Genomic DNA, 26,170 nt, shown 5'->3' with positions numbered 1-26,170 from the left:
TGCTTCAGATGTTTGATACCTTTCCTGGCGTACTTGATGCTGGAGCAGATATCTGCCGCCGTCTTACCCAGCAGCTTGAGAAGCAAAAGGGTAGGTCTTTTTTTGATGCTTGTGACATATGAGATATAGAGGAGATGTAAACTGAAAGTCATGACAACACATCATAGTTTTTCATACGGTCAAAATCTTTGGCAATCAGCATTTTATTCTCTGTTCGTCTTTCAGCAGTGGATGAAGTACTAAGCTCCTTTGTCTAAGTAAATGTACAAGTGTATTATCAGCTAAATGTAAAAATGAAGTATAACATCATTCTTTATACAGACTGTTTTTTATGAATTTTATTGCATAATTTTTCTGTCACTAAAGGAATGTGTGAAAAACTATAAATTCATAGAAAATATACAGTATTTCCACTGCATTGATAGGGGTATAATTATTATTTGATAACTTTATATTCCACCTTTTAACTTGAGCGCACAATGTGTCCCTTAAAGACAAAGCAATAAAATACATTTTTCTATGTCGCACCATTTTAGAAAAAAGTAAGGCTGTAGGACAAATGCAGTGGAGTAAAAATTACATTATTTCTTTAAAAAGGGTAACTAAATGAGAGTAAACAGTACCTCCTCAGATAAAGTAACTGTTTTCAATTATTTGTGTGTGTTTTTTTTTTTTAATACTGTTCCTGTCATCAGGAAATAAACTGGCCAGACCAGGAGATTTTCCAGCATCATCCTGACGGCCTCCACCACGGCGACCTCTCCGTGGGCGACACAGGGGACATAGGAAAGGATGTGGGCGGTCACCCGCCTCATCCCGAGACTCTCCTTGTGTCTGCAGAGCCCCTTCATCTTCACCGCCAACACCAGAACCATCATCACTTTCACCGCAAGACAAACGAAAAGCGGTGAGCAAAGACACCTTGAACTCCAGTAATTTATGTCAGATGCAGTTTCACCTGCACTGAGGAGAATGATTTGCAAAATGTGTCACTTCTCTTATTGCAATTCCTTAATTTGTATGTTACTTATTATCAGAATCCTCTAAATAAAACAAAACATTATTTTTTTCAACAACCATTCAATTATTGTAAGGGGTGCTTTGTTTCCACTTTTAACAGTAAAATATATTTTGAGTTCTACTGTGGTTACCCCTTCATGAGAAGGTGACAACTGATAATCTCCATATGGATATTTTTAACGCATCAAATATCTGGGGGCTTAGGGACTGAGCTGATCTCTTACTCCTTACTCCGTCACTCCGTCTTCAGGAGGAAAGTCGCTCCTCTGGATTCCATTGGCAGCTTCCAGATGTCCAGCTTCAGAAACCGAAAGGTGAATTAAGTGAAGTCTTATCTGTAAATTATCAAATGTCTAGTTTAAAGAATGACTTGTTACATTTTTGCATTGTCCAAAATCTCAATTTCTGAACTTACATTTTATTTCATAGGATGAACCTGACAGTGTGTAAGACTGAAGTGGAGTGACTGACAACTGATTCTGTACTTCAGTTCAAATCCTGTGGGAATGTCATTTATCGTCGATATTTATTCATTTTTTCCTATTTAATTCACTTTAATGAGCCCACTATCTCCCTCTAGTGGTACAAGACAAACACTTCTCTGTGTGCACATAATAAAACCATCCAAAAAAATTGTTTCTTCTCAGTCGAGTGATTTAAAGCATCATTCGCATGTTCCCAAAGACTTTTATTTTTCAAGCTACAATTAAAGAAAACATCAGACTGCAGAAAATATAGATTTTTGCTTGGGTATTTTCTCTTCACTTTCACATATGTACAGTTGTCAAAGAACAGGATATGTACAGAATTGAAGTAGAGAGAGTGCAACTGCTAACGGACTTACCAAGTCTCTCTCATCATCAAAAGAAAAAGCACATGGTAAAACCAAACAACATAAACAAATGCCACAACCTACGTGGTCAACTTATTTTCTGTACACTACAACTTTGTTCTCGATGTGAGACAATCTTATGTCCATTCTCTGATGCAGGTGCGTACTAAGTCCTGCTTCTAAGAAAGGTAGGAAATAAACAATTACATGAAATAGAAAACATTTTACAACCATTCATAAACAAGTCTTGAAACCACTTTGACATAGTAAAGCACTCCCAAACCATTCGTCTTACAGCCGACCCTTGACCCTCTCCATTCCCCCCATCCTCATGTAAGGATGAGGTTTTAGACATGTGAAACCAAAACCCACACATGAAATATCAAAATTTAACAAACAGCTTTAAATGTAAATGCTGTTATGGTAAATGGCTATCAGTGATAGATTAACAAGCCCAGCAGGGAGAAACATTAAGTGCTTGATCACAAATATACTTTGTTGCACCATAAGTACAGATTGTACCAACTGTTTGTCATGATTCCAAATTACCTGCCATGTATGCAGCAGAGATCTCACTCGGGTCTGTATTAAAAAGTGCACCGCTGCAAAAACTGCCTATGTTGAATTTGAAATGAATTCAAGTTTACTTTTGTGTTTCTGTGAGAGATCTCTCCGTTGTAAAGATCAGTGATTACCACTGACACAAAAGGGAAAAGAAGAGCCAAAATACAGTCAAGAAGAAAGAGCTGCCCATCTAGTATGAATACATACTTCTAATGAAAAAGAAAAAAGAAAAAGGACAGTACTAACATTTCACCATTTTTTTCTAAATGTAAAACTTGCATTGATTTAAGATCAGAAATGGCTATTATGGAGAAACAGTGTTCTTTCAGACCCCCCAAAAATTGTCTAAATGATTTATCAGTATGAAAGGAAATAATTGACAAGCCAAAATGCACTTTTATTGGACATGAGAAAAGGTTTGTAAACGTGTGAACCTTTCAAGGACACTCTAATCAAAGCCAATCAGAGGAATTTATTAATAAATGATTCTCCGCTGTCAAAGCTGACCTCTATCTAGCCAAAAAAAAAAAAACTGTGAGGGATAAATAAGAATGGTTGTGATTGTCAACATAAATCCTACAAACTGACAATACAGTTGCCATCCAGTTGATAATTTAGGCTGTTTTGGCTGTAGGCATCAAAGAAAAAGACGTGTTGGAGGACAGCTCAGTGCCACCTGACTCCTCTAAGTGTCTTTTTTGTGTCCTGACCGCCGCAAGTCCCTGCACTTGTGGCAGTAAAAGATGTCAGGAACATTGGACTTCTTGATCTTTGCACAGGACAAGTGCACCCATATACTGCATTGGTTGCACTCGATCATTGGCCGTCCCGCAAACGGTTTCCCACAGTAACAGGTGATCAAGTCCCATGAATCATCACCTGTCGTGACAAGGAGAAAAATAGGAAATTTTAGCTCTTTATTTCTTAGGTGCATAATGAGGGTTCAGGAAAAATTCTACTGGCAGTTATTTCAAGACGGACAAAAAGTGCAATCACATACCTGACTCCACCATAATGTCTTCATCAGCAATCCAGGTCTCACCCTCACTGGAGCTCATCTCTGCTTCTCTGTTGGACTCCTCCGGTTGGATCTTACCCGTTACTTCTGTGCTTGGGGTGGAGTCCCCGTGCGCTGTCATATCCTGTCTGTTAGGTTGTACCTCTGTGTGTGGATGCCGTGCCTCAGAGTCTGTCTCACTTTGAACAGTTGAATTCTTGAGTTTCTTAGCTTTTGGCTGTTTTGAGTTTTTGCTGCGCTTGATGCGAGCTCTCTTCTCGCCCTCACTGCTGCCACTGTCTGCTGCGCTCATGGCAGAGCCCAGTGACAGCTTTTTCAGTTTTTTGTCCTTTTTCCGCTCTGCTTTAGTGCTGATCTGGCTCTCATAGAGGGAGTCTTTAAGGCGCATCTTGTCCAGCAGAGTGCTATCAGAGTGCATGCGACGAATATTTTTGCCTTTGTTTGCCCGAGCTTTGCGGACGAATGTATGGATGGTGTGGATGTCGGAGCTCCCGTCTGCCCAAGCGCTTCCCATAGAACTGCTGCCTCCACCACCACCACCACCACCACCTCCACCATCAGCTGACAATCCAGAACTGTGTGCAGAGCTAGATGATGTTGGGGACCAGGAGCTTTCCTACCACAACAACAAAAAAACACCATCATGGTGATTCTTCATAATTCCCACAGGTAAAGCCAATTTCTGGTTTCCAAATTATTATTCTCAGCAGCTTACCTCTTTGGGGCTAGGGATGTAACCCGCATAAGCCAAGACAAAGCTGCAGAACTTGTTGAAGTCCTCAACAGTCCTCTTTTTCCTCTCTGGGGGCTACAGAAAACACATATTCTTAAAAGAAATGCACACCAATCTATATGAGCACAAACAAAAAGGATCTATGAGCACCTACTCAGACTTATAATTATGTTCAAGGTACTCACCAGAGGTTCAGTTTTACACGTCAACAATGAATCTGGCGGAGAAAAAACAAAATAACACGGTAAATCTTAACGTTTACAAAATTTTCATAAAGACAGCCTGAAAGACTGTGGAGGCAACCACCGGGTTGCTGTATGAGACACAACTGAACTGCTAGCATTAGCATGCTAAACGGCTCAATACCTTAATCGGGATTAATGGTGATATGCATGGTGCCCTTACTCAAGAGCCGTGTTCCATCAATTACATTATGCTCCACAACAACACGTAATGAAAATAAAAAAATAAAAAAAGGACATATCACGTATCCCTTTGCTACCTTCGACTTAGCCACTACTGCTGTCTGCAACCGGTGTCCCATCGAATCTTGTCAGGACGATAGAAAGATCGGGATTTGAATGTTAATTGAATTCACATGTAGAATTGAAATATTGGCTGTCAAGGTGGGTTTTTGGGGGCGCTTAGTGTTTAACTTGTCAATGTGTATTGTCTCAGTGCCACCGATTCGCATTAGCTGATATCGGAGGATTGGCAACAACTAATTTCTTACTACGGATCCACAATAACACAGTTTGTACAAGTGTTATCTTGAGTTTAAGATGTGTCGTTGAATCGAAGAGTCCAATTCTAGCGAACAGTAGGCTTGTGCGCGAAACAAACGGCTAAATTGGATTCTCTGAGAGTTGACTAGTGCTAACGACCAGCTAGCTTCCCATCACGCTGGCTCGTTAAGAAATGGAAGTGGCTGCTCAACAGCCCTCGTCAAGTTTAGCTTGACGTTAGCAAAGCCGTGCGTATAACCGACGACTTTGACAACCGGTGGTTGTTGATTTGGAACAATACATTGTCACTCAACAAGTTGCTATATTCACTTTTATGTTTAGAACTGACGTGGTACAACTGATTTCCCAGTAGTTGCATTAGCTTGCAGCTATTTAAAAGAGGGGTCGGTCGGCGCGATAAAGATTAGCAAGTCGACCGAACAGTACCCTAGATTTTTTCAGTTGACTGCATTCTTCTTTCGGTTACAGGAACAGCATTCAGAATTATCTTGACTTTTAATGTTGCGGTAACTTGCATGACAAAACCTGGGTGTTCAGAGACCGTCTTAAGTATTTATTATGGCATACGCAACCAAACGTAACGCTCACGTTAGCACTAACTTGGGACAAGTTAGCCATTCTTGTGTCTGAAAAACGCGGCAGTCACATTTAAACAACAACACTTTCAACGGCGCATGGAGACATTTTTTTCAAATGAACTCATCTTTTTAACATTTATAACATACCTTGGTGCTCAGACATTATGTCAAGCATTGTCGCCTCATCGACAAGGCCTCGATCCGAGTAACAGAAGCAGCAGGCGAGCTAGCCGGGAGTAAAGCGGCCGTCGCACTGTGCCTTTTCCCGGCGTGGCTGCACCTCAACGCTGCAGAACTGTAGAAACTGCTAGCCAAGTGCAAAAAAGACCAAAGAATATCTTCCTCAAAAAGACTGCACTCTGGGTTGAAATCGCCGTTTTCCCTCGCCGGGGATCCGTTAGGTCTGCTAACGCTCCGAAAGTGTCTCTAAGCTGTCGCCACTCAAAATACTACTTTGCTTATCACTTAACGTTCAGCACGTAAAGCTAATTTTCTTCTTTACGACATGTAACAAGATATAAATGTTGTACCATCAAAGTAAATCAATCCTGGTTGAGTCGACGCCAGTTCTAGTTAAACATAGGTCCATGGTAGGAACTTCTCGGATGAAGTTTTTTTTCCCTATCTTTCGCTGTAGTCACACAGTACGACTGGTGTATTGACTTGGATTCCACACAGCTTCTCTACGCGCGGTAGAAGCCTCTTGAGTCTGGCAGCGCAGCGGTTTCCCAGGGAGGAAGTCGGATAACGTAGTTTACCGAGCAATAACGGGGACAAAGTTCCACGTTCAAAAAACTACATTTCCCTCCAGAGTCCAGTTTCGAAACGCGTCGACGGCAACCTTGGGATATGAAGTTTACGAGTTGAAAGCGCTCGGACAATATACACCAGAACATGTTGGATGTCAACACCGCTTGAGAGCTTCGTTGTTAAATATACTTGATTGTTCGCTGTTTTGGCATTTTACAGAAGCCGAGCTTTCAGCCGCCGGCCATTATCTCGAGTTTATAGTTTATAGACATAGCATGGCCATCTAAGTAGGTGGTAATTCAAAGGTATGCTAACTAGCTCAAGCTACTTAGACCCTCTATCTATTCACTGCCCCTGTATACCATGTTGCTTGAACTATTACAAGGAAACGACGCAGGAGGGTTTCTTATAATACAAGGTAAATATCTTGTCATATTGCTGCGCTTGCATTATAATTACAATGAATGTAGCACCCGCATTTTTTTTTTACTTGAAAAGCATCTCGCTAGCTTGCTTGTTATGCCAAATTAACTGAAATGTGATTTGTGTGTGTGTTGGTTGTTATTATCATTATTCCAAGATTCTGCTAATTATTCTGGCCGACACCTCCTGTGGAGTTTCATCAAGGCTACATTGAACAGGTAGTCAGAATATGCTTATAACAGCTATTATGTATGTATGTAGGTTTTGTTGGCTGGAAAATATCCATACCTACTTGAACTTGTGTTGTGAATACAGGGAGGAAGAAGTTCATGTGCTCAGTTTTGAGGTTAGTGAAGACGAACTACGGGCTGGATTGAACGATGCACTTACTCCAAGGTAACCAAGATCACTACTGAAAAAACTAAAAGTGTCCTCAATAATATTTCAGGATGCTTTCTTTCTGTAAAGCATTGCTCGCTTAAATCATTAAGAACAAGAAGAAGAGGAGGAGTGCACAAGAACCAGAAGAAGAGGAGGAGTGCGTGTTCGGAAGCAGAGAGAGAGGAGGAAAGGAAAGAGTCTGGGACTGAGAGTAGGGACTTTGAATGTTGGGACTATGACAGGAAAAGGTAGAGAGTTGGTGGACATGATGCAGAGAAGGAAGGTGGATATACTGTGTGTCCAGGAGACCAGGTGGAAAGGTAGTAAGGCTAGAAGCTTAGGAGCAGGCTTTAAGTTGTACTATTATGGTACTGACAAGAAGAGAAATGGAGTAGGAGTTATCTTGAAGGAGGAGTTTGTTAGGAACGTCCTAGAGGTGAAAAGAATATCAGATAGACTTATGAGTCTGAAATTGGAAATCGAAGGTGTGATGCTCAATGTTGTTAGCGGCTATGCCCCGCAGGTGGGATGTGAATCTGAAGAGAAGGAGAAGTTCTGGAATGAGTTAGATGAAGTGATGCAGAATATTCCCAGAAATGAGAGAGTGGTCATTGGTGCAGACTTCAATGGACATGTCGGTGAAGGCAATAGAGGGGATGAGGAAGTGATGGGCAGATTTGGTATCCAGGATAGGAATGCCGAGGGACAGATGGTGGTAGATTTTGCAAAAAGGATGGAAATGGCTGTAGTGAACACCTTTTTCCAGAAAAAACAGGAACATAGGGTAACTTATAAGAGCGGAGGTAGGAGCACGCAGGTAGACTACATCTTGTATAGACGAGGTAACCTGAAAGAGATCAGTGACTGCAAAGTAGTTGTAGGTGAGAGTGTAGCCAGACAGCATAGGATGGTGGTTTGTAGGATGACTCTGGTGACAAGGAAGATGAAGAGGACAAAGGCAGAGCAGAGGACAAAATGGTGGAAGCTGAAAAGGGAGGAGTGTTGCATGGTTTTCAGGGAGGAATTGAGAAAGGGTCTGGGTGGTCAGGGTGAGCTTCCAGATGATTGGACAACAACAGCTAGTGTTATCAGGGAGACAGGTAGAAGAGTACTTGGTGTGTCATCTGGAAGGAAAGTAGATAAGGAGACTTGGTGGTGGAATGAGGAAGTGCAGGAGTGTATACAGAGAAAGCGGTTAGCGAAAAAGAAGTGGGATACTGAGAGGACGGAAGAGAACAGACAGGAGTTCAGGGAGATGTGGCGAAAGGTAAAGATAGAGGTAGCAAAGGCAAAACAAAGGGCTTATGATGACTTGTATGCTCGGTTGGATAGTAAGGAGGGTGAGAATGATCTATACAGGTTGGCGAAACAGAGAGATAAAGATGGAAAGGATGTACAACAGGTCCGGGTGATAAAGGACAGAGAGGGAAATGTATTGACAGATGTAGAAGAGTGATGGGAAGATGGAAAGAGTACTTTGAAGAACTGATGAATGTGGAAAATGAAAGAGAGGCAAGGGTAGAAGAGGTGATTATTGTAGACCACAAAGTAGCAAAAATTAGTAAAAGTGAAGTGAGGAAGGCATTGAAGAGGATGAAGAGTGGAAAAGCAGTTGGTCCTGATGATATACCTATGGAGGTGTGGAAGTGTCAAGGAGAGGCAGCGGTAGATTTTCTGACTAGATTATTCAACAGGATCTTAGAGAGTGAGAAGATGCCTGAAGAATGGAGACAAAGTGTGATGGTGCCTATTTTTAAGAATAAAGGGGATGTGCAGAATTGTGGCAACTACAGAGGGATAAAGTTGATGAGCCATACAATGAAGTTATGGGAAAGAGTAGTGGAAACTAGACTGAGAGCAGAAGTCAGCATTTGTGAACAGCAGTATGGCTTCATGCCTAGGAAGAGTACTACAGATGCAGTATTTGCGTTGAGAATGCTAATAGAAAAGTACAGAGAAGGCCAGAGGGAGTTACATTGCGTTTTTGTAGACCTAGAAAAAGCATATGACAGGGTGCCAAGAGAGGAGCTCTGGTATTGCATGAGGAAGTCTGGAGTGGCAGAGAAGTATGTTAGACTGGTGCAGGACATGTATGCTAGCTGTGAGACACTGGTACGGTGTGCTGTAGGGGTAACAGAGAAGTTCAAGGTGGAGGTGGGACTCCATCAGGGATCAGCTCTGAGCCCCTTCTTGTTCGCAATGGTGATGGATAGGCTGACAGATGCGGTTAGACAGGAATCCCCATGGACCATGATGTTTGCAGATGACATTGTGATCTGTAGTGAGAGCAGACAACAGGTAGAGGAAAATCTAGAGAGGTGGAGGTATGCTCTGGAAAGGAGAGGAATGAAAGTTAGCCGCAGCAAGACAGAATATATGTGTGTGAACGAGAGGAACTCGGGTGGAGCGGTGAGGCTACAGGGAGTGGAGATCAAGAAGCTGGAGGATTTCAGGTACTTAGGGTCAACAGTCCAGAGCAACGGAGAGTGCAGAAAAGAGGTGAAGAGACGGGTCCAAGCAGGTTGGAATGGGTGGAGAAAAGTGTCAGGGGTACTATGTGATAGAAGACTATCAGCCAGAATAAAAGGAAAGGTGTACAAGACAGTGGTGAGACCAGCGATGATGTTTGGACTAGAAACTGTTACAATGACCAAAAGACAGCAGGCAGAACTAGAGGTTGCAGAGATGAAGATGTTGAGGTTCACTTTGGGAGTGACCAGGATGGATAGGATCAGGAATGAGTCTATCAGAGGGACGGCACATGTTCGATGTTTTGGAGAGAAGGTCAGAGAAGCCAGACTGAGATGGTTCTGTCATGTACAGAGGAGGGATAGTGAATATATTGGTAGACGGATGCTGGAATTGGAGCTGCCAGGCAAGAGGTCTCGAGGAAGACCAAAGAGAAGATTTATGGATGTAGTGAGAGAGGATATGAAGGTAGTTGGTGTGAGAGAGGAAGATACAGAGAATAGGGTTAGATGGAGAAAGTTGACTCGCTGTGGCGACCCCTAATGGGAAAAGCCGAAAGAAGAAGAAGAAGAAGATTGCTCGCTTAAATCATTGTACTTTAATTAATTTACTAAAATTACTATGGTTTTATAAACTTAAAGGGACATTTTTAAAGTGGTAGTGAAAAAAATAAACTAACTGCCAGCAGTGGCATTACCTCAAAATTTAGCATTTAGCCGGACCAAACAAAAAATGAAAACAAAAAACCCCTTCCATACCAGCTTTTAGATTAAACTCTCAAGTTTTTCTGAAACTAATCAATCAATTTGTTTATAATTTCAGGCTTCACTTTCACAATGCTTACATCGACCCCCTTGGATGGACAGATCATCCAACTTTCACAGTTCAACAGTTCTGTTTGGATAAACTTGCTCCTCTCATCAAGCAAATATCACAATCCAAACCCGCTACTTTAGTTATCGACTCACTGTCATGGATACTAAGACATTTAACCACTCCCTCTGTCTGTGAGACTCTGCAGCAACTTAAAAAAGGTGATCATTTATCCTCTATTGTATATCTGTTTCAAAATACTTGAGCTGGTGATTAGTTTTGCATAATCTGGTACTGGACACACTCTATTCAGAATGAGAAAAAAAGATTTGACGAAAAAAATGTCACTATGCTGAAGAGTCTTTTGAATGTATATCAGAATATTTGCCCCTAAAATCAAATGTAACACATACACTCAGGATATCCTGAGTATGGAGGAGCCTGAAGTTAAATGATTTCCCATTTTTAAATTTTTTAAGGTAGTTTTCTTGCCAGTATTTATATCTTAATTTTAAACAATTTTCTTAAAAAAAAAATGCAGGCCCCATTGTTATGTGTTGGATTGTGACAAATTGCTCTAGGAATGTAGGAATTCTATGTCAGTGCTGAAATAGATCAAGGCACTTAATCTAAAAAGTGATTATAGAATTTCCATTGTTTTAGTCAATTACAAAACAATTAATTATTAATATCAAAAAGCAAACTCAAGGTTTTCTTTGAGCAAACACTGATGTTTGGATGGATACAGCATAATTCTGTGTTGCCTTTTTCAATTATTAAACAAAAAAATCTGCCATAAAGTATCAAAGTAAATATTTGGTACCCATATTTCGCACCAGCACTGATAGACCACATTATTATCATTATTAAGTACACCACATAACATTTCTCTGCTGTTTTCATTAGGGGGAGCTGTGAGAACTATAATAGGTCTGCTTCACACAGATCTGCACCAGTGGGGCACAGTGGGAAGTTTGTGCCACTTGACCACATCAGTCATCACTGTAACCCCTGGAAAGAAGGGGGATGAAGCTTTGGCAAAGACAACAAAGCGCTTAAAATCAGGGAAGGTTCTACAAGATGTAAGAATAGTTTCTAGTGGGATGACTTTTTATTGATTCTGAAGTGTCGTAAATAATACATTAGATTGTCTCTTTTTTTGTCAAAAGGAGGATATTTTCTGCATCAAAGAAGACCTCTCTGTTATAACGCAGAGTAAAACCAGCCATGCAGGGTCCAAACTGCCTGACCCGGATGAACAAGAGGTGCAACTGAAAAGCATACTTAAACTAGCACATCATATCCTAACAAGATTCAAAGAAAAATAAAGTCATGAAGCAAGAAGTCACAAAGGTTTTTTTTCCGATTTCCAATAGGTGGACCCAGCAGCAAACCTAACCTTTAACCTGCGTTTATCTGATGCTGAGCGTGACGCGAGGGATAAACTGGCTCTTCCCTTCGTCTTTAGTAAAGAGAAGTGAGAAATATTTTCTCAGCTTTTGTGCATTTTGTAATTCAATTGCTGGGTTTGATATTTTCACAAACTAGTATGTGTACACTCCAACAGGAAATCAGCCCTGCTTCGCTCCGGCCCTGGATCAGGACGGATTCTATATGAGCCTGATGCCAATGATGACTACGACCAAGAGGATCCTGATGATGACCTTGATGTTTAGTTTCTTGGCATGAAACTTAGACAGACTTCAGTGTGGATAGATTAGCATATCCTCTTTGTCATCCAAGTTATGTAGTTCATTTCACAAAAGCAAACTGATTACCATAAAACTATTTTAAGGTCTCATATATCTGTAAATGTCACTTGATGTATCCTGTGGCCAAATCAGTGCCTTATACCACCTGATATGTTCTCAGCAAAGACATTCAAATCTCTTATTTATTTAGTTCGTTTTTTTGTCAAACTTCAAATTGAATGGGAAGGCAGGATTTTTATTTATGTGTGTCTATACTACTAGATAGTCATGTTTTATATGGTGGGTCAGAGGCCAGTACCTGTTACAGCACAAAACAGATGCTAGGTGGTGCTATGGCTCATCACAAATGTGTATGGCACCCTTCAAACGTTTTTCTGTTTCTTTTTTAAAATAGAAACATGCAATAAGCAACCATTATTTCACCACACTGGTCCAGGGTTGTATGCTTTGCACCAAAAAATGCCCTGCTAATGATTGAAGAAACTAAGTCAGTCCTTAGGGAATGCGTCACACAAAATATTCACAACCTTTCAAGACAAGAATACTAGACATTTTTCAATTTTGAAGTCCTTGAACATATGAAACACAGCTTCTCTCAACTAATCACACCAAATAAGTAAAATATGGCCATATAAGGTTTAGCTTAGTGCTGCAAGTGAACATCTAATGCATGAACTGTGGTTGACTGCAGTCTGCTCCACATATTATTGAAAGTAATATTTGAATTTCACAATTATTCTTCATCAGTGTTTTTGCTGTCTGAATTACCTGGCTTGACCATCCAGATATGATTCTGGGTTAGTGGCCAAAACCATCAGCCAAATTTAGCACCATAACAGCACTTAAACATCATTATCTTTGCAGATATACATTTATTTTTCCTTTGTATACTTTTTAAGTTCCTATAAAGGGTAAATTATCCGCCAGGATATGCGTGCGAAATGAACAGCTATTTGAAACATTTCCAAAGGATTTCGTTTGTTTGCAATGTTAGAAATCAAACTTAAAAAAAAAAGTATTCTATAGCTAGTGTTGATAATGCTTCTATTAAATAACAGTGTAAGTTTAAATGAATGATGAGCCAGTTTTTTTCTGGATTGACCTTTCGAAGTCCTGATGAAATCATAAAGATTCACACATACTAATATATATATATATATATATATATATATATATGTATATAGATATAGATGAAGATCACACCGGCCGATTTACATCTTGAATTATTTCATTTGTCAGCAACCACGGCTAAATCTAGTACAATCGTACAATGAATTAACATGCACAGACGTACGATATGAAATTCGTGTTTTTTTGTATAACATTCAATTGAAAAAAAAATCAAAGTTACAGAGAAAGCAACGGAAAAGTAGATGGGGGAGGTTAAAATCTCAACAAACGCGCTTCATCTCGTCCACGTCTGTTTATTTTCCTTCCACGTGGACGTGCTGTGCGCATACACAGGAGCCCTCTCTCGCGGAAGTGACGGCAAAGCGGCGATGGCGGCTCGCAGTTTCATTCCGGATTTCCACTGGACTACAAACTGATTTTATCCGGGCCGGTTGGAGTCCCTGAAACTTTTTAAACGTACTTGCTTCGGACCTGTCGCACAGCGTAAACGCACGGAACTGTTCATTGGCAACGAAGCGCCCCAGAGGGTTTAGGGGTATTTTTGAGCCAGGCTTAAGGTGGTCACCCCGTCGAGCTAGCGGTAGCTCGGTGGCTGCTAGCTAATGTTATTTGGTACACAGCTAGCTTCTGAGCTAGCTTGTCAACGAGCTGCGTGCTAAGGTCCATACAGCAGCAGCCGTCGTGCAGCAGCCTTTCTTTTGACCACGTCCCCGTTTGTCTATCATAGCTACGATGCGAATGCACGTCGTTTAATGTTCATTGTGCCACAAGTGTGCAGAGCAAGGTACTCACACGTTTGCTTGGCCTCTTGGTTATTTTAAAGTTGCTAGTTTGGCGGCTCGGGCTATAACGGACAGAGGCGAACAGCTCTCAAGTCTTCGCAAAATTCGGATATCGACCTAGAATTGAAGCTGGTTAGTGTTGGGGTCTTTGCGTGCTCGTCAACATGCTGAAGACCCGGCAGTGTTTACTTGGCATTCGCACTTTTCTCGGCGTAACGTCCAGAATATGGGGCTTCATCATGTACATCCTCAGGAAGCACCTACGAACGGTGAGAGAGCTTTGAGGGTTAATGGCACTTGGTTTCTATATATTTTGGGGGGAGAGAGTGAAGTGACGACGTAGACATGAAGATCGTCATTGTTTTTCCACATCTCGTATAACAATAAGGATGCTCACCTTGCTCTCCTCTACTTAGGTTCCCAGAGATCATATCATTGGTTTAAATAAGAATAGTGTATATCTCCTACAGTGTATATCTCCTACAGTGTGTTATACTGAATGGGCTTTAATTTATCATTGGTTTGCATGCCAAATAATACACACATACAACTGATTCAGTTTTTCATTACATAATGTTTCAGTCTATTTTTTGAATGACTCCCCCGTGTCTTGAGATTTGTGTCATAATTTTCCATAGACTCAAGTTCATTTTCAAACCCGTGTAATTGAATGAATCTATAATTCCATAAAATATGTTAATATTCCCATTTGAGGAGTTGGAATCTTGCACTGTAGCCAAAGTCAATTTGGAATTGCGTGACTGACTCCCAAGTGTATCAATTATCATGGTTGTAGCAGATGATTTTTTTTCTGTTGCTCAGTTGACTGTTTCAGCACCAATATATAAATTTATCAGTTATTCAATAAGTAAAACCCTCTCAAATCAAGCAATGAGGAGTTTCAAGCACAATCCTGCAGGTCACCTTCAATTGCTCCCTAATGCCTCTACAATAAACACGGCATTTGAGGTATCAGACTTGACCTGACAGCAACTTGCACAGGTGGAATTGAACTCTTAATAGACATGCATATGTGATGTAATATGAGTGGACTTCGACTGTAACTCTGTATCAAGCCTCCAAAGCCTGAGGGAGTGCCTGGTGTGTTGTAATCATTGCAACGTTTGAGGTTTGATGTTTATTGTGTGGCAGTAACACTTGTGTGTTGTCAACAGGCCCTTAGAGTGAGTAGTCCAGTCATGTTGTGGCTGAAGTGAGAGGGATTATGTCAGCACAGAGAGCACACTGTTCATTCTGTCGTGCTCTCACTCACAGTTTAGCTGTGTTGTTAAGTGTGTGATGCGCTGGAACACTGTTAAAATCCTCCAGTAATAGTGCCTATATTGCAAGTAATATATTGTAGGTGACAGTGGACACAACAATCAGGTAAACTATGGCTGGGGTGTTATGATGTAACATTTTAAGTAGTGGACTCCATTGTTCTACTTTCTTGACCGCTAAAAACCCCTTTACAGTAAATCTTAGTAATCCTTGTTGAACTACATCTACTGTTGTATGTGTGTGCGCGCATGTGTGTCTATGCGCTCTTGTGCATATCACACCTGAATCATTTTTTTTATGAAAAGCTCTCACAGATTATGAATATTAGGATCAGTTCTTAATCCTATGCATGGTACTGTTTGTAAACAGAGGATGAGATGGTTGCTCACAATGTCACACAATGTTTTCACACATCCTCTATTGCATCACAGTGTTTGAGGTGGCCTTGTGGACCAGTTGAGTTGGTGCTGACACAATTAGGAGCCATAATCCAACTTTAGTGAAACTACTTAGAGTCCAATATGAATGTAGCATATATGTCTTGATTGCTACTCTTTAAACTCTTAGTGTTTGACAATTTTGTGTCAACATTAATTAATTATTGTGGCCAAAGTGATGTGATGAAGTTGTTGTTTGCATTTTTTTAAATTTAATCTGTATTGGCATTTTTTTCACCTGAATAACTATGCAAATGGAAAGGGGTGTCCTAATTTCAATTTGCAAACCTGAATGACACTTGCAAAATGCCAATGCATACGATCACAAAACCATGTTTACAAAAATATTAGTTTTTATTTTAACCATACTAATATATCTTGCCCAATTTTAAGGCACTCGCAGCACTCTTGTGTAATTCTGCTGACTGATGAACAACATCCAAAAATTAACTGCCTCTCAAGATAGATATCGGATTATCGGTTATTGTAAGAGAGGCAAACTTCTTTGAAATGTTAGGTGTAGCTCTCGTCAGGAGGCCAAGAATTAGTCCTGAGTTTGTTGGACTTCGGTCCAGATGGATCAAGGTGGGATGAGAGTTCGGTGATGTCCTCGTATTGTGCCCCATGGTTGTCACCTCTAGCAGTAGACTTCTCGCAACATTGCACTGCCTGTTCTGCAGTAAAGTGAAGAAGGCCCTGTTAGGCTTAGGCACCAAGCAGCCCAGGCTCAGTCAAAGTCACCCTGGAAGTCTCCCTTTCTGTGTGTACCCAGTGGTCCTCTGACACCCTCTGACAGCTGGGGGGGCTAAAATAGCCCTGTGAAGAAAAGCACACAGCCGCTGAGCAAGAGTGACACTAGAAAGGCTCTTCTATGTAGTTGCTATCGCTAGAGGAGAGGGAGCAAGGGGCACAATGCATTGGGCATAAACTAGTTAATTTCTGAATGTTGCCCTCTAATCTCTAAATGTGAATATGAAGTGGAAACATTGCTTTCAAAAGAAAAAAGACTGTGAAGCGATGATATGAATCAAATTTTAGCTGGTCAATGCCTCTCTTATTACTCAGTTAAACTAATTATTTCACAAAGAGTTGTAATTCCAACAAACAAATACTGATTTATCAAAGACAGACGTTGCATTTGGATTGAGAATGGGCACATCTAATATTCTAATAGTTCAAAATTGTATTATCTGAGGTGTCAGTCCAATTCATATAAAAACTGTTTATAGAATTTCTCAAGTTGTCTTTCATTTACAGATAATCCAGTATCAGACGGTGCGATATGACACTTTGCCTTTGTCACCCATCTCCAGAAACAGACTCAGTGAGTATATGATCATGTTTTCTTTTTTCATGTTGTTTGTCTTAATTCCAATTTTCTACCCAGATGCAGTTTCTTTATGTGTCTCATCTATTTTTGAATCCAAAAAAGTCGGTTTGACACCTAAGAGTAAGTGCAGCACAGGAATTAGGAATTTTCCTGTATGTGTAAAAGTGGGAGCTGTAGAAGCAACATGGAGACAGAGGAATAAGCTTCTATGTTGAAGACACCAGTGAGCTAAAACTCCAGCTTCTTCGTTTTAATTCTTTTTTGCTTTCTTCTGTTAGGGAGGTAGTGAGGTATGTTTTTTGGGAGTTGACAGTTGCATTACTGCTGTCTGTGGATTTAAAGGAGAATCAAGTAATAAATATATGAGTGGGTTAAGTTTGCGGTATGTATATAATGTCTCCCTGGTGATAGAGAAAGTTCTGACATCACAAAGGGAGGGCAGGGTAGCCATGATTTCACACAGTAAACGCATGTTTGTATTTAAAAGGGATTGAGATTTCCCCCCATGTGCACAATGACAGATTGATGAAATTTTTGAAAATAAATCAAAGTATGGAGACAGAACTGAGGTGTTCAAATTTGTTTATTTTTTTAAGGAAAACTGGATTTGAAAGGTGACCTGGCTTGAATTTTAGGGAAAGCGGAGTCTGAGAGTGGCAGTAATGCAAATCCATGGATACCAACTGTTGTAAAACCTCACAAGAAAACAAAACATGCAACCATGCAGCTGAGTCAGGAGAATGAATTACTCGGCTCGGCTGTGACTATGCCCACAGTGCCGGATGAAGAGGTGAAAACAGCGGGAGAATGAATTTGGATCAAACGAGGCATCACCTGCTCACCTAGGGAGCAACCCTACATATAAGGCAGGGCAACTTTTAGCTGAAACCCTTTAGCGATAAGAAATAGTGAGCAAGTCGCTGAGTTGCACACAGAGCACCAAGCCATGCTGTAAGCAAGGCAAGGCTCTGTGCTAGTGAAATAAAAGGTCAAACTACTTGACTGGCAAGTCAGGTCGCTGGCATAGATGGACCTTTGGCATAACTGAAACAAGGATGCCTTAACGCATGCAGTTTTGCTCGGTATGATGATACTGTCTTCCTCAGAGATTCATGGTAATTACAGGCATATATTAAACATTGCTGATCTTCCTGTTGCTCTTCCTCCAAGAAATGAATGTATGCTGGAAGAAATCACTGAAGTAGTGTATGTGATATCAATCAGGTTACTACAGTTCAAGTAAACATGTATTCTCATGTTTCTTATGTCAATGTTATTTTTGTGGTAATCTTCCCTGTATTCAAACTTGCTGTACTTAACATTTGTTTTTGTTTTTTTATTTTCTCACCAACTCCAGATGCAGTAAAGAGGAAGATTCTGGTTCTTGATCTGGATGAAACACTAATTCATTCTCACCATGATGGGGTCCTCAGGCCTACAGTGAGGCCTGGGACGCCACCTGACTTTATCCTCAAAGTAGGGGCATTAACCACCACATGCTAAAATACAAGTACATTAAAGTTTCATCACTGTTTTTACTAAATGAAGGATCTTCTTTTGTTTCTTTTTGATGCAGGTCGTTATTGATAAGCACCCAGTGAGATTCTTTGTACATAAAAGGCCACATGTTGATTTCTTTTTAGAAGTGGTAAGTGTTGTGATCCCTTTAACAATTCTGAGATTGTAATTAGTAGACCATAAAAATTCTAAGTGTACAGCAAAGAAGAAGCATTAGTAAAATCGTTCCTGTCAACCAACTGTGTTTGCCTTTATTATGCAATGCATGATGACATTCAACCATTCAATTGGAAAAAAATGTTGTCTCATTGTGAATCCTTGAATTTCTGTATTATTGGTATTATTTGCACTGTGCTCCCATTTATGTACACAGGTGAGCCAGTGGTATGAGCTGGTGGTTTTCACTGCAAGTATGGAGATCTACGGGTCAGCAGTGGCAGACAAGTTGGACAACAACAGGAACATCCTAAAACGCAGATACTACAGACAGGTAAAGCTCCGAACTGGATTAGCTTGTCAGCTCTTACCTGTATTTCTGTAATATAGAGTGGCTGAATGCTTATTTTTGCCTCTTTGGTTTAACTCTCATATCCTTGAGGTTCTTAATTGAAATGAAAGTTGAAATGTTAAGCATATCCCATGGAGTCAGTGCCTTCCCCTTTTTCCCCACACCCAATCAGTGGAGTGCAGTATATAACCAATAAATATGGATGAAATTTAGTATTTTTCTGTCCCTCTTGTGAGTTTTTTTGCTGTATTTTAGCCCTGTTTGCTTTTGAATACACTTTTATAGATCAACCTAAGAGTATGTCAAAGTAACAAATTTTATTTACTGTATAATTACTTGTAATATGAAGGCTTGCCAATTCTGAGGCAGTTTAGCTCTTATATATTTTTTAATTTGTAGAAGCCCTTTTTCTATTAAATGTCTGTTTCATCTTTTCTGATTGCCTCATTGATTGAAACATTTTTATCTATTTCATCCAACAGCATTGTACATTGGATCTAGGTAGTTATATTAAAGACCTGTCTGTAGTACACAACGACATGTCCAGCATTGTCATCCTGGACAACTCGCCTGGTGCTTATCGAAGCCATCCAGGTAAGACACTCTATAAGTAATAATAATTTATAGCCCCTCTGACGAAAATATGGTTGGATCACTTTCAGTTGTCACAGAGTCATCGTAAATGCTTTTTGTTTTTTGGACGCCATAAATAACTTGTTTTCCAAAATGGTGAAGCTGGGGAACAGTCCTATTAAAGTATGTATCTATAGTAAAATGAAAGCATCACTAATAACTTCCAAATCTGTTTTCGTTCATTTGTTTTTTGGCATTAATAGCCAAAGCCCAGTTTCAAAGATTTGTGTTGCTTTTTGGTGTATATACTATTTTTGATATACCATTTTAATTATCTTATATAGACAGGCAGACAGACAGACAGACAGATATGTGTGTATTGATATTTCTGAAACTACAAATATCTTCTGAAGCTCAATTAACACTGAACTAATGCTGAAAACTTTTCAATGAAGGTTAAAATGATCAAAATGTGTGGCGCAATACTTGAATTTGACAACCAGTTCACTGAGATCTAATGTTTTGATCTGTCTTAAGTAAAGACTTGAATAATGATCAATAAAGTGTTTTTTGTCATTACTTTTTAGGCCTTCACGATTGAGTTATATGTTAAGTGAAAATGCACATGAAACAACTGTGTGGAAGTGCAATTTATGCACTTGTATCTTTTGGAAGGATTCAATGGAACGAAATCACGATTGAATTGTCATGAGCAACACCCTTGCTTCTTTCAGTAAAGACGTTGCAGTGGAAGAAGTCTTGAATAAACAAAACCCGATGAGACGTCTTCATACCACTGACTAACCTTGTGACAAACCAAGAACAAGATAGAAAAAAAACAAGCAGTTTTTTTTCAGTACAATGAGTATATTGTTAATCCTGTAACAGTCAATTTAATCTGCTCCTCCTCTCACTTGGTGTCCTTGTTAAGAGAGCAGCATGAAATCACAACCATGTCTGCTACCTCAACATCACTGACTGAATGCTCTCTGCCCTCCAGACAATGCAATACCCATCAAGTCTTGGTTCAGCGACCCTAGTGACACAGCACTTCTTAACTTGCTGCCTATGCTGGATGCACTTAGGTAAGAGATGTACTGTCTGGATTTAATTGCATTTGGGAATTGAGCATAATGTTAATGTTGTATATGTTCTTTCATATTATATGAAAATGAATATAAAAATTGTTTGCATGCAGCGAATTTTAAAAAGTGTATTACAATGTGCATTGAATGATATTACCCTTGCACAAACTACCGGCAATTTCACCCCGAAGTTTCATCTGTTAGGTTACAACACCATTACCGCAAGCTGATGTTCTTAACATGCTATCCACCTGGTTTGGTTCAGTATCTGCCCTCCCCCTCCCCCACTATTTAATTCCAGTTTCTTTAAGGTCCTTTTGTTAACACTGTTAACAGCAGTACTTTCCAGATGCAGTGGAAAAATTAGTTTTGGTACTAGACAGTGTAAAACCAAGGTCAGCTGAGCTGAGAACATATTAGAAAAAGTAACACCTAGCTCTCATTGGGCAAAGATGTTCTTTTGTACAGTTTAGAATTGATTCCTTTCTGTCAAGCTGTAAGATGAAAAGTAGTGATAGCCAGAAGTGTGTTTTGTCTGGCCGACAAACTTTTTGTCAGCCACTCCTAGCAGGAAGAACGTCTACATTGTGACAAGTAAAAATGCCCTCCTGAATAATCAGGCCTATAGCTGTGATTTATAGTATTAAATTCATATTTAATCAACAACTAAATTGCTTTAATTCTCTGCATTATTTTGCTCTTTTATCAAGTGTGTGTCTGCCAGAATAAAAGGAAAGGTGTACAAGACTGTGGTGAGACCATCGTGTCTGTATGGCCTAGAAACAGTTACGATGACGATAAGACAGGAGGCAGAGCTAGAGGTCGCAGAGATGAAGATGCTAAAGTTCTCTTTGGGAGTGACAAGGATGGATAGGATCAGGAATGAGTCTTATCAGAGGAACAGTACATGTTAGATGTTTTGGAGAGAAGGTCAGAGAAGCCAGACTGAGATGGTTTGATCATGTACAGATGAGGGATAGTGAATATATTTGTAGATGGATGCTGGAATTGGAGCTGCCAGGCAGGGGGTATCGAGGAAGACCAAAGAGAAGATTTATGGATGTGTTAGAGAGGAGGATACAGAGAATAGGGTTTGATGGAGAAGGTTGATTTGTTGTGGTGACCCCTGAAGGGAAAAGCCGAAAGGAGGAGAAGAAGAACAAGAAGAAGAGATCGAGTGTGTGTCTATAATTTCATACAGTCAAGCCTGAAATTATTGATACCCCTTGGGTATCACGACATAATCAAAGCTGGAGTCAAAATGGTATATCCCCAAGGGCATAGCTGGAACAGCGGGGAAAACATTGCATATTTTGTACCCATACCTAAAGGGTTTATAAGATTGTGTAAAACTTTCACATTGTTCTTTTCTGAAATTGTGAACATTCTGAATTACTGCATGATTTATATCCTAAAAAAAAGCTATCCATCCACTATTTTAGGCATCCCATTTGAATAAATGGTTCCAACACACATCTGTTTAAAATCCAACTGTTTGTATGCATTTCTTACAGAATGAAATACTAGTGGTTTGCAGGTTTCAATCGACTTCAATGCACAATTTTCTATTTCTCCTAAATCGGACTAGATGTTTGACCTTACCAAGCTAAGCTAGAGATGGTTCTTACTGCAGCATCTTCCTTGAAGTGTATCAGCCTCATTTCTCTTGCCTTGAAAAACAGATTTGTTCAAAAATAGTGATCCATCCTTTTTTTTTTTTTTTTACAAAATGAGGCACACCATATCACTTGAACTAATCCTTTCTATTTCGCTTCACTCTTAGGTTCACTGCTGATGTTCGCTCCGTCCTCAGTCGAAACCTCCACCAGCACCGGCTCTGGTGATTGGCTGTATCAAGAGGAGGAGTCTCTTCCTCTCTGCCGGCTTCCATCCTGCCCTCAGTTCCCACTCAGACGACCCACCAGCCCCCTCTGAGCTTCTCAGGCCCGTCCAGAGGAGAGGAGGGTTGGGGTAATCGCCTCAACGGGATGAACACTATGGGATCACAAGAGCCCACAAACTACTGGGGAGGGAAGGGGAACCAGCTTTTTTCTTCTTAGTTCTTTTTTCGTTTTTTTTTTCCAAAACAAAGGGGAGCCAATCTGCCTTATTGCTCCTGATACTGACTGTGTGCATATGGAGTTGCGCTTCTGTGTACGTGAGTCGGGGTATGCTTGCTGGGTTTGTCCTTTTTTAAACTTTTTTGATGATTGGGAGAGAGAGGAGGGGAGAAGGATCAGCAAAGCAACAGACAATTCTACATTATTATTTCTTCTTCTGCATCACCCACCATTGCACTTCAAATGGTAACTCTTCAGTTTACGGTCTTAACCTCCAGGAGCAACTGTGTGCTGGAAAGGAGAAAAATCGACACTTTTTAGATAACTACATATACCTCGCAGGTGATTGATTTATTATTGAGGTACTCTTTTTGTCCTCTCAGTAAAATGGAGTAAATTTAATTATGTAAATGATGGATTTTGACTCGCAACTTATCCTCCACAGGCTTTTTTTCTTCTCTTTTCGGAAATACAGCCAAGCAGCCTAAGATTTTATGGGGAAAAAAAGTCAGCAACCATTCTTTCCCCAAGTCTCATAATGGGAATAAAGAAGACTTGACTGAAAAGTTATGAGGAAAAAAAAGAGGCTTGTGACAGTATCTGGACTGCTGTGCTGCCTTCCCATATCTGATTGTTTCTCTAGTATCATAATATCTGATAATATAACTTATGCATACCATGACATTTCACTCTCCCTCTTTGTCATCTGATGCCATCCTGATTTCATCTGATAGGAATTATAATTGTTTTTTTTTTTCTCCTCTGTTTTTGTTGCAGTTGGTTTTGTATTTGATTTAAATTTCCAGTCTTCCCCCTTTAAATTTTCTTCTGCTCCTCCTGACTCTTATGGGTCAACTTTACAACCCTCCATCTTTGAATGCCTTCTGAACAATGTCAGTCTTGTCAAGGCTCACAGCGGCTTCTCATTGGCTCTGTCTCCAGGTCTGTGTTACTAATAAAAACACTTGTCAGTATCGACCAGTTACAGCCAAGCTCGTTTTCTTTTACTACAAAACAACACAACTGTTTTAATTTTTGTTTGAGGCATAAGATGTTGGAGTTTGTCATCTAACTGCACTGGAGTCAGAGCTAAGCAGGTGAATTTATTTCCTGCTTTTAATTTATATCAAGTGAGCTGCCACCATGTGGCATAATGGAAAACTGCATCAGGGTACTCGGTCAAGAACAATGAGTTTTATTTCAATTAAGGCTTCTCAAAATGAGAAACCAAAGTCCAGTGTTTTTCTCTTCCTTAGTAACTGTTATCAATTTTAATACAGCTGAAGAAAAAACCTTGAAAGCATAATTTTTCTGAACACATCGTTTGTTGTATCAACAACTTAAGTAGGTAAATTTTTGCCTTCTTTAAAAGAAAACCCGTTGATTTATTAGTTCTGTTTTACAACCCCCTGTTTTTGGACATCTAGGTGAACTGGCAAACAAGCCTCATACTGAAACTAATTTTAGGCATGTCATGGGTGCATGATTATGTAAGACAGCTTTCTCAACATTTACTTCCTGAAGATAGTTATATCAAACTAGTAGTTTTCAGTCACACTGTCCATTTATGTGCTTGCTCCCTTGCTGCTTTCAAACCCATCACAGTAGAAATTGCAGGGCACAAAATGCAATCTGAAATGAATCCTTTGGTGCTGTGACATTTATTTAACAAAAGCAGGGTTTTAAAACAGGAGTATCAAGTTAGTGGTATTAAATGGTTCAACCTTGAATAAAACAAAGTGAATATCCCTCATTTCAGCAACACGTAATTTCATGTGTGATACCATGATCATATTCTGATGTGAAACAAAAAGGATGCTAGTAATCAGAAAAAAAAAGCTTGACTTGGATATTATTCTTGCTTTGTCAAGTTTTAAATTAGACATTTATCAAATCTGTTATGTATCCAATAAATGTATCTTATGCACAGATATTTGGAGCCACCTCTGGGCACAGAACAGACCCTCATCTTGGCAGCCACCTCAAGTAATCAGAGCAGAAAAAGACATGGATGGAAAATATTTGAACAAAGGTTGCATTCTGTTTGTCACTGGGAACAGTGTCAGTAAGTGTACTTGAACGTACACAAACTGTCTCTGAAAATGTCACTGTGATAAAGGGTACAAAATTGTAAGATTGCTATGGGACTGGACCAAGTATATTTAAAACTACGAATGCCCTACATTATAATGTCCTAGTCTCACAGATCTTTGACAAATCTATGCAGCATATGTAATGACATTTTGAGGCTGTCACCTTGCACACAATAAACATTCCTGATAGTGAGGTATACAGGGCAGTTTGTTCAATAGCACATGAGCAGTGAATCATGCAGCCTTACTTCTCTTGTGCATTATATATTTCTGGATTTCCCAGTGGTGTTTTTAAGAATGTACACCGCAAACTTGTCCGTGCTTAATTCTTGTTGAAATCTTCTTGTCATGGCAACTGGACTCGAAGTTCTTCACTTGAAGACATTTCACCCCCATCCGTTTCTGAAGAAGCCTCTTGGATGAGGGGTGAAACGTCTCTAAGTGAAGAAATTCAAGTCCACTTGGCAAGACAAGAAGATTTAAATAAGAATTCACCATGATCTGAATGACAGAGAACCTTCACAGACATCTTGTCCAGTCTTGCTTTCTATTTGGAAATATTCACTTCAGAATTAAATAGACGTCTCACTTACATCGTCATACTTTTAGAGGCCTGCATCTTTTCATTTGCCGCTCCCAAGGAACTAGCAAAACAATGAGTAAAAAGACACAATTAGTTCTAAAACAAAGCAAGGAAAATTATATTAAATTGTATTTCAATCTAGTGACATTTCCATTCATCCAAATGGCTTTTCATGAATATATAATGCCTTTTTTGTGAATAAGCTCAATGTTTTAATGTATGGTAAAGAACGCTGTCTAAAGTGTCACTTAAAGGTAATGTTTCCCTTTATGTCGTTATTTGAAAAGAGGGCAGATCCTGTTATGATATTTTTTAACTGTTACTATTACTTATTCTGTCGTTTAAGGGATATATTCGTTCAGATCCATAACCGAACGATGAAAATGGGACTGGCCTGTATTTGTCTGCTATGGGAGGAACACCCTATATTGCGAAACCTGTGGCAATTGAGTCTTGATGAAACACTGTGTTCGGATAGCGATGTACAAGGTCACTTAGAATGTTAAATTACAAATTTATTAGGAGTTAGTAGTTCTGGGTTTCGCGAAGGCTATAGTTGAAGCCACGTCAACCTACGAAGCCGAAGAATCGCAGACTGATAACTCCCTTCCGCAGCTACCTGCTGGGCCTCGGTCATATGACAAGGACAGATGCCCACTCACTGCCTTCTCACTCTCATCTACGCGCAAAGGTTGATCAAAATAAAGTAGTTCCGCAAAAAAATAATCGTCTACCATACACAATCGCAAA

At 39.9% G+C, this 26,170-nt stretch overlaps 4 protein-coding genes and 1 long non-coding RNA gene across 7 annotated transcripts; 3 read left to right on the top strand and 2 right to left on the bottom strand.

The window, feature by feature from the left end:
* Positions 1–1,680, top strand: LOC147223583 (uncharacterized). Its single transcript, XM_086166129.1, has 4 exons — positions 1–90; positions 696–907; positions 1,271–1,334; positions 1,450–1,680. Exons 1-4 carry the CDS (start codon positions 37–39, stop codon positions 1,468–1,470), a joined length of 351 nt encoding a protein of 116 aa, XP_086022255.1. The 5' UTR covers positions 1–36; the 3' UTR covers positions 1,471–1,680.
* Positions 1,681–1,691: 11 nt separating this feature from the next.
* phf23b (PHD finger protein 23b) lies at positions 1,692–6,162 on the bottom strand. The gene is made up of 5 exons (XM_086166126.1): positions 5,639–6,162; positions 4,353–4,384; positions 4,150–4,242; positions 3,417–4,050; positions 1,692–3,295 (listed from the first exon to the last, which is right to left on the bottom strand). Exons 1-5 carry the CDS (start codon positions 5,664–5,666, stop codon positions 3,102–3,104), a joined length of 981 nt encoding a protein of 326 aa, XP_086022252.1. The 5' UTR covers positions 5,667–6,162; the 3' UTR covers positions 1,692–3,101.
* Positions 6,163–6,340: 178 nt separating this feature from the next.
* Positions 6,341–13,103, top strand: elp5 (elongator acetyltransferase complex subunit 5). Of its 2 annotated transcripts, none has more exons than XM_086166128.1 (8): positions 6,341–6,659; positions 6,822–6,882; positions 6,980–7,060; positions 10,337–10,548; positions 11,273–11,409; positions 11,497–11,592; positions 11,704–11,804; positions 11,895–13,103. In XM_086166128.1, the coding sequence occupies exons 1-8, from the start codon at positions 6,605–6,607 to the stop codon at positions 12,001–12,003; spliced, it is 852 nt and encodes a 283-aa protein (XP_086022254.1). In that variant the 5' UTR covers positions 6,341–6,604; the 3' UTR covers positions 12,004–13,103. The 2 variants fall into 2 exon arrangements, with proteins under 2 accessions (XP_086022254.1, XP_086022253.1); XM_086166127.1 differs by having other exon boundaries at positions 11,234–11,409.
* A 424-nt stretch (positions 13,104–13,527) lies between these two features.
* On the top strand, positions 13,528–23,721 carry ctdnep1a (CTD nuclear envelope phosphatase 1a). 2 transcript variants are annotated; one of them, XR_015107637.1, is made up of 9 exons: positions 13,528–14,221; positions 16,928–16,994; positions 18,358–18,476; positions 18,577–18,648; positions 18,892–19,008; positions 19,509–19,620; positions 20,600–20,684; positions 22,468–23,086; positions 23,190–23,721. XR_015107637.1 is itself a non-coding variant. In XM_086166497.1 (8 exons), the coding sequence occupies exons 1-8, from the start codon at positions 14,117–14,119 to the stop codon at positions 22,526–22,528; spliced, it is 738 nt and encodes a 245-aa protein (XP_086022623.1). In that variant the 5' UTR covers positions 13,528–14,116; the 3' UTR covers positions 22,529–23,721. The 2 variants fall into 2 exon arrangements, 1 of the variants encoding a protein (XP_086022623.1); XM_086166497.1 differs by having other exon boundaries at positions 22,468–23,721.
* Positions 16,193–26,006, bottom strand: LOC147223579 (uncharacterized). The gene is made up of 3 exons (XR_015107638.1): positions 25,997–26,006; positions 25,431–25,481; positions 16,193–16,486 (listed from the first exon to the last, which is right to left on the bottom strand). It is a non-coding gene; the product is annotated as an uncharacterized LOC147223579 (long non-coding RNA).
* Positions 26,007–26,170: the final 164 nt, after the last annotated feature.

Source organism: Fistularia commersonii, chromosome 19, assembly GCF_037954325.1.
Source record: "Fistularia commersonii isolate RoL2024-O1a breed Wild chromosome 19, RoL_Fcom_v1.0, whole genome shotgun sequence".
NCBI lineage: Eukaryota > Metazoa > Chordata > Actinopteri > Syngnathiformes > Fistulariidae > Fistularia > Fistularia commersonii.
This window is presented reverse-complemented; position numbering and strand designations above follow the sequence as displayed.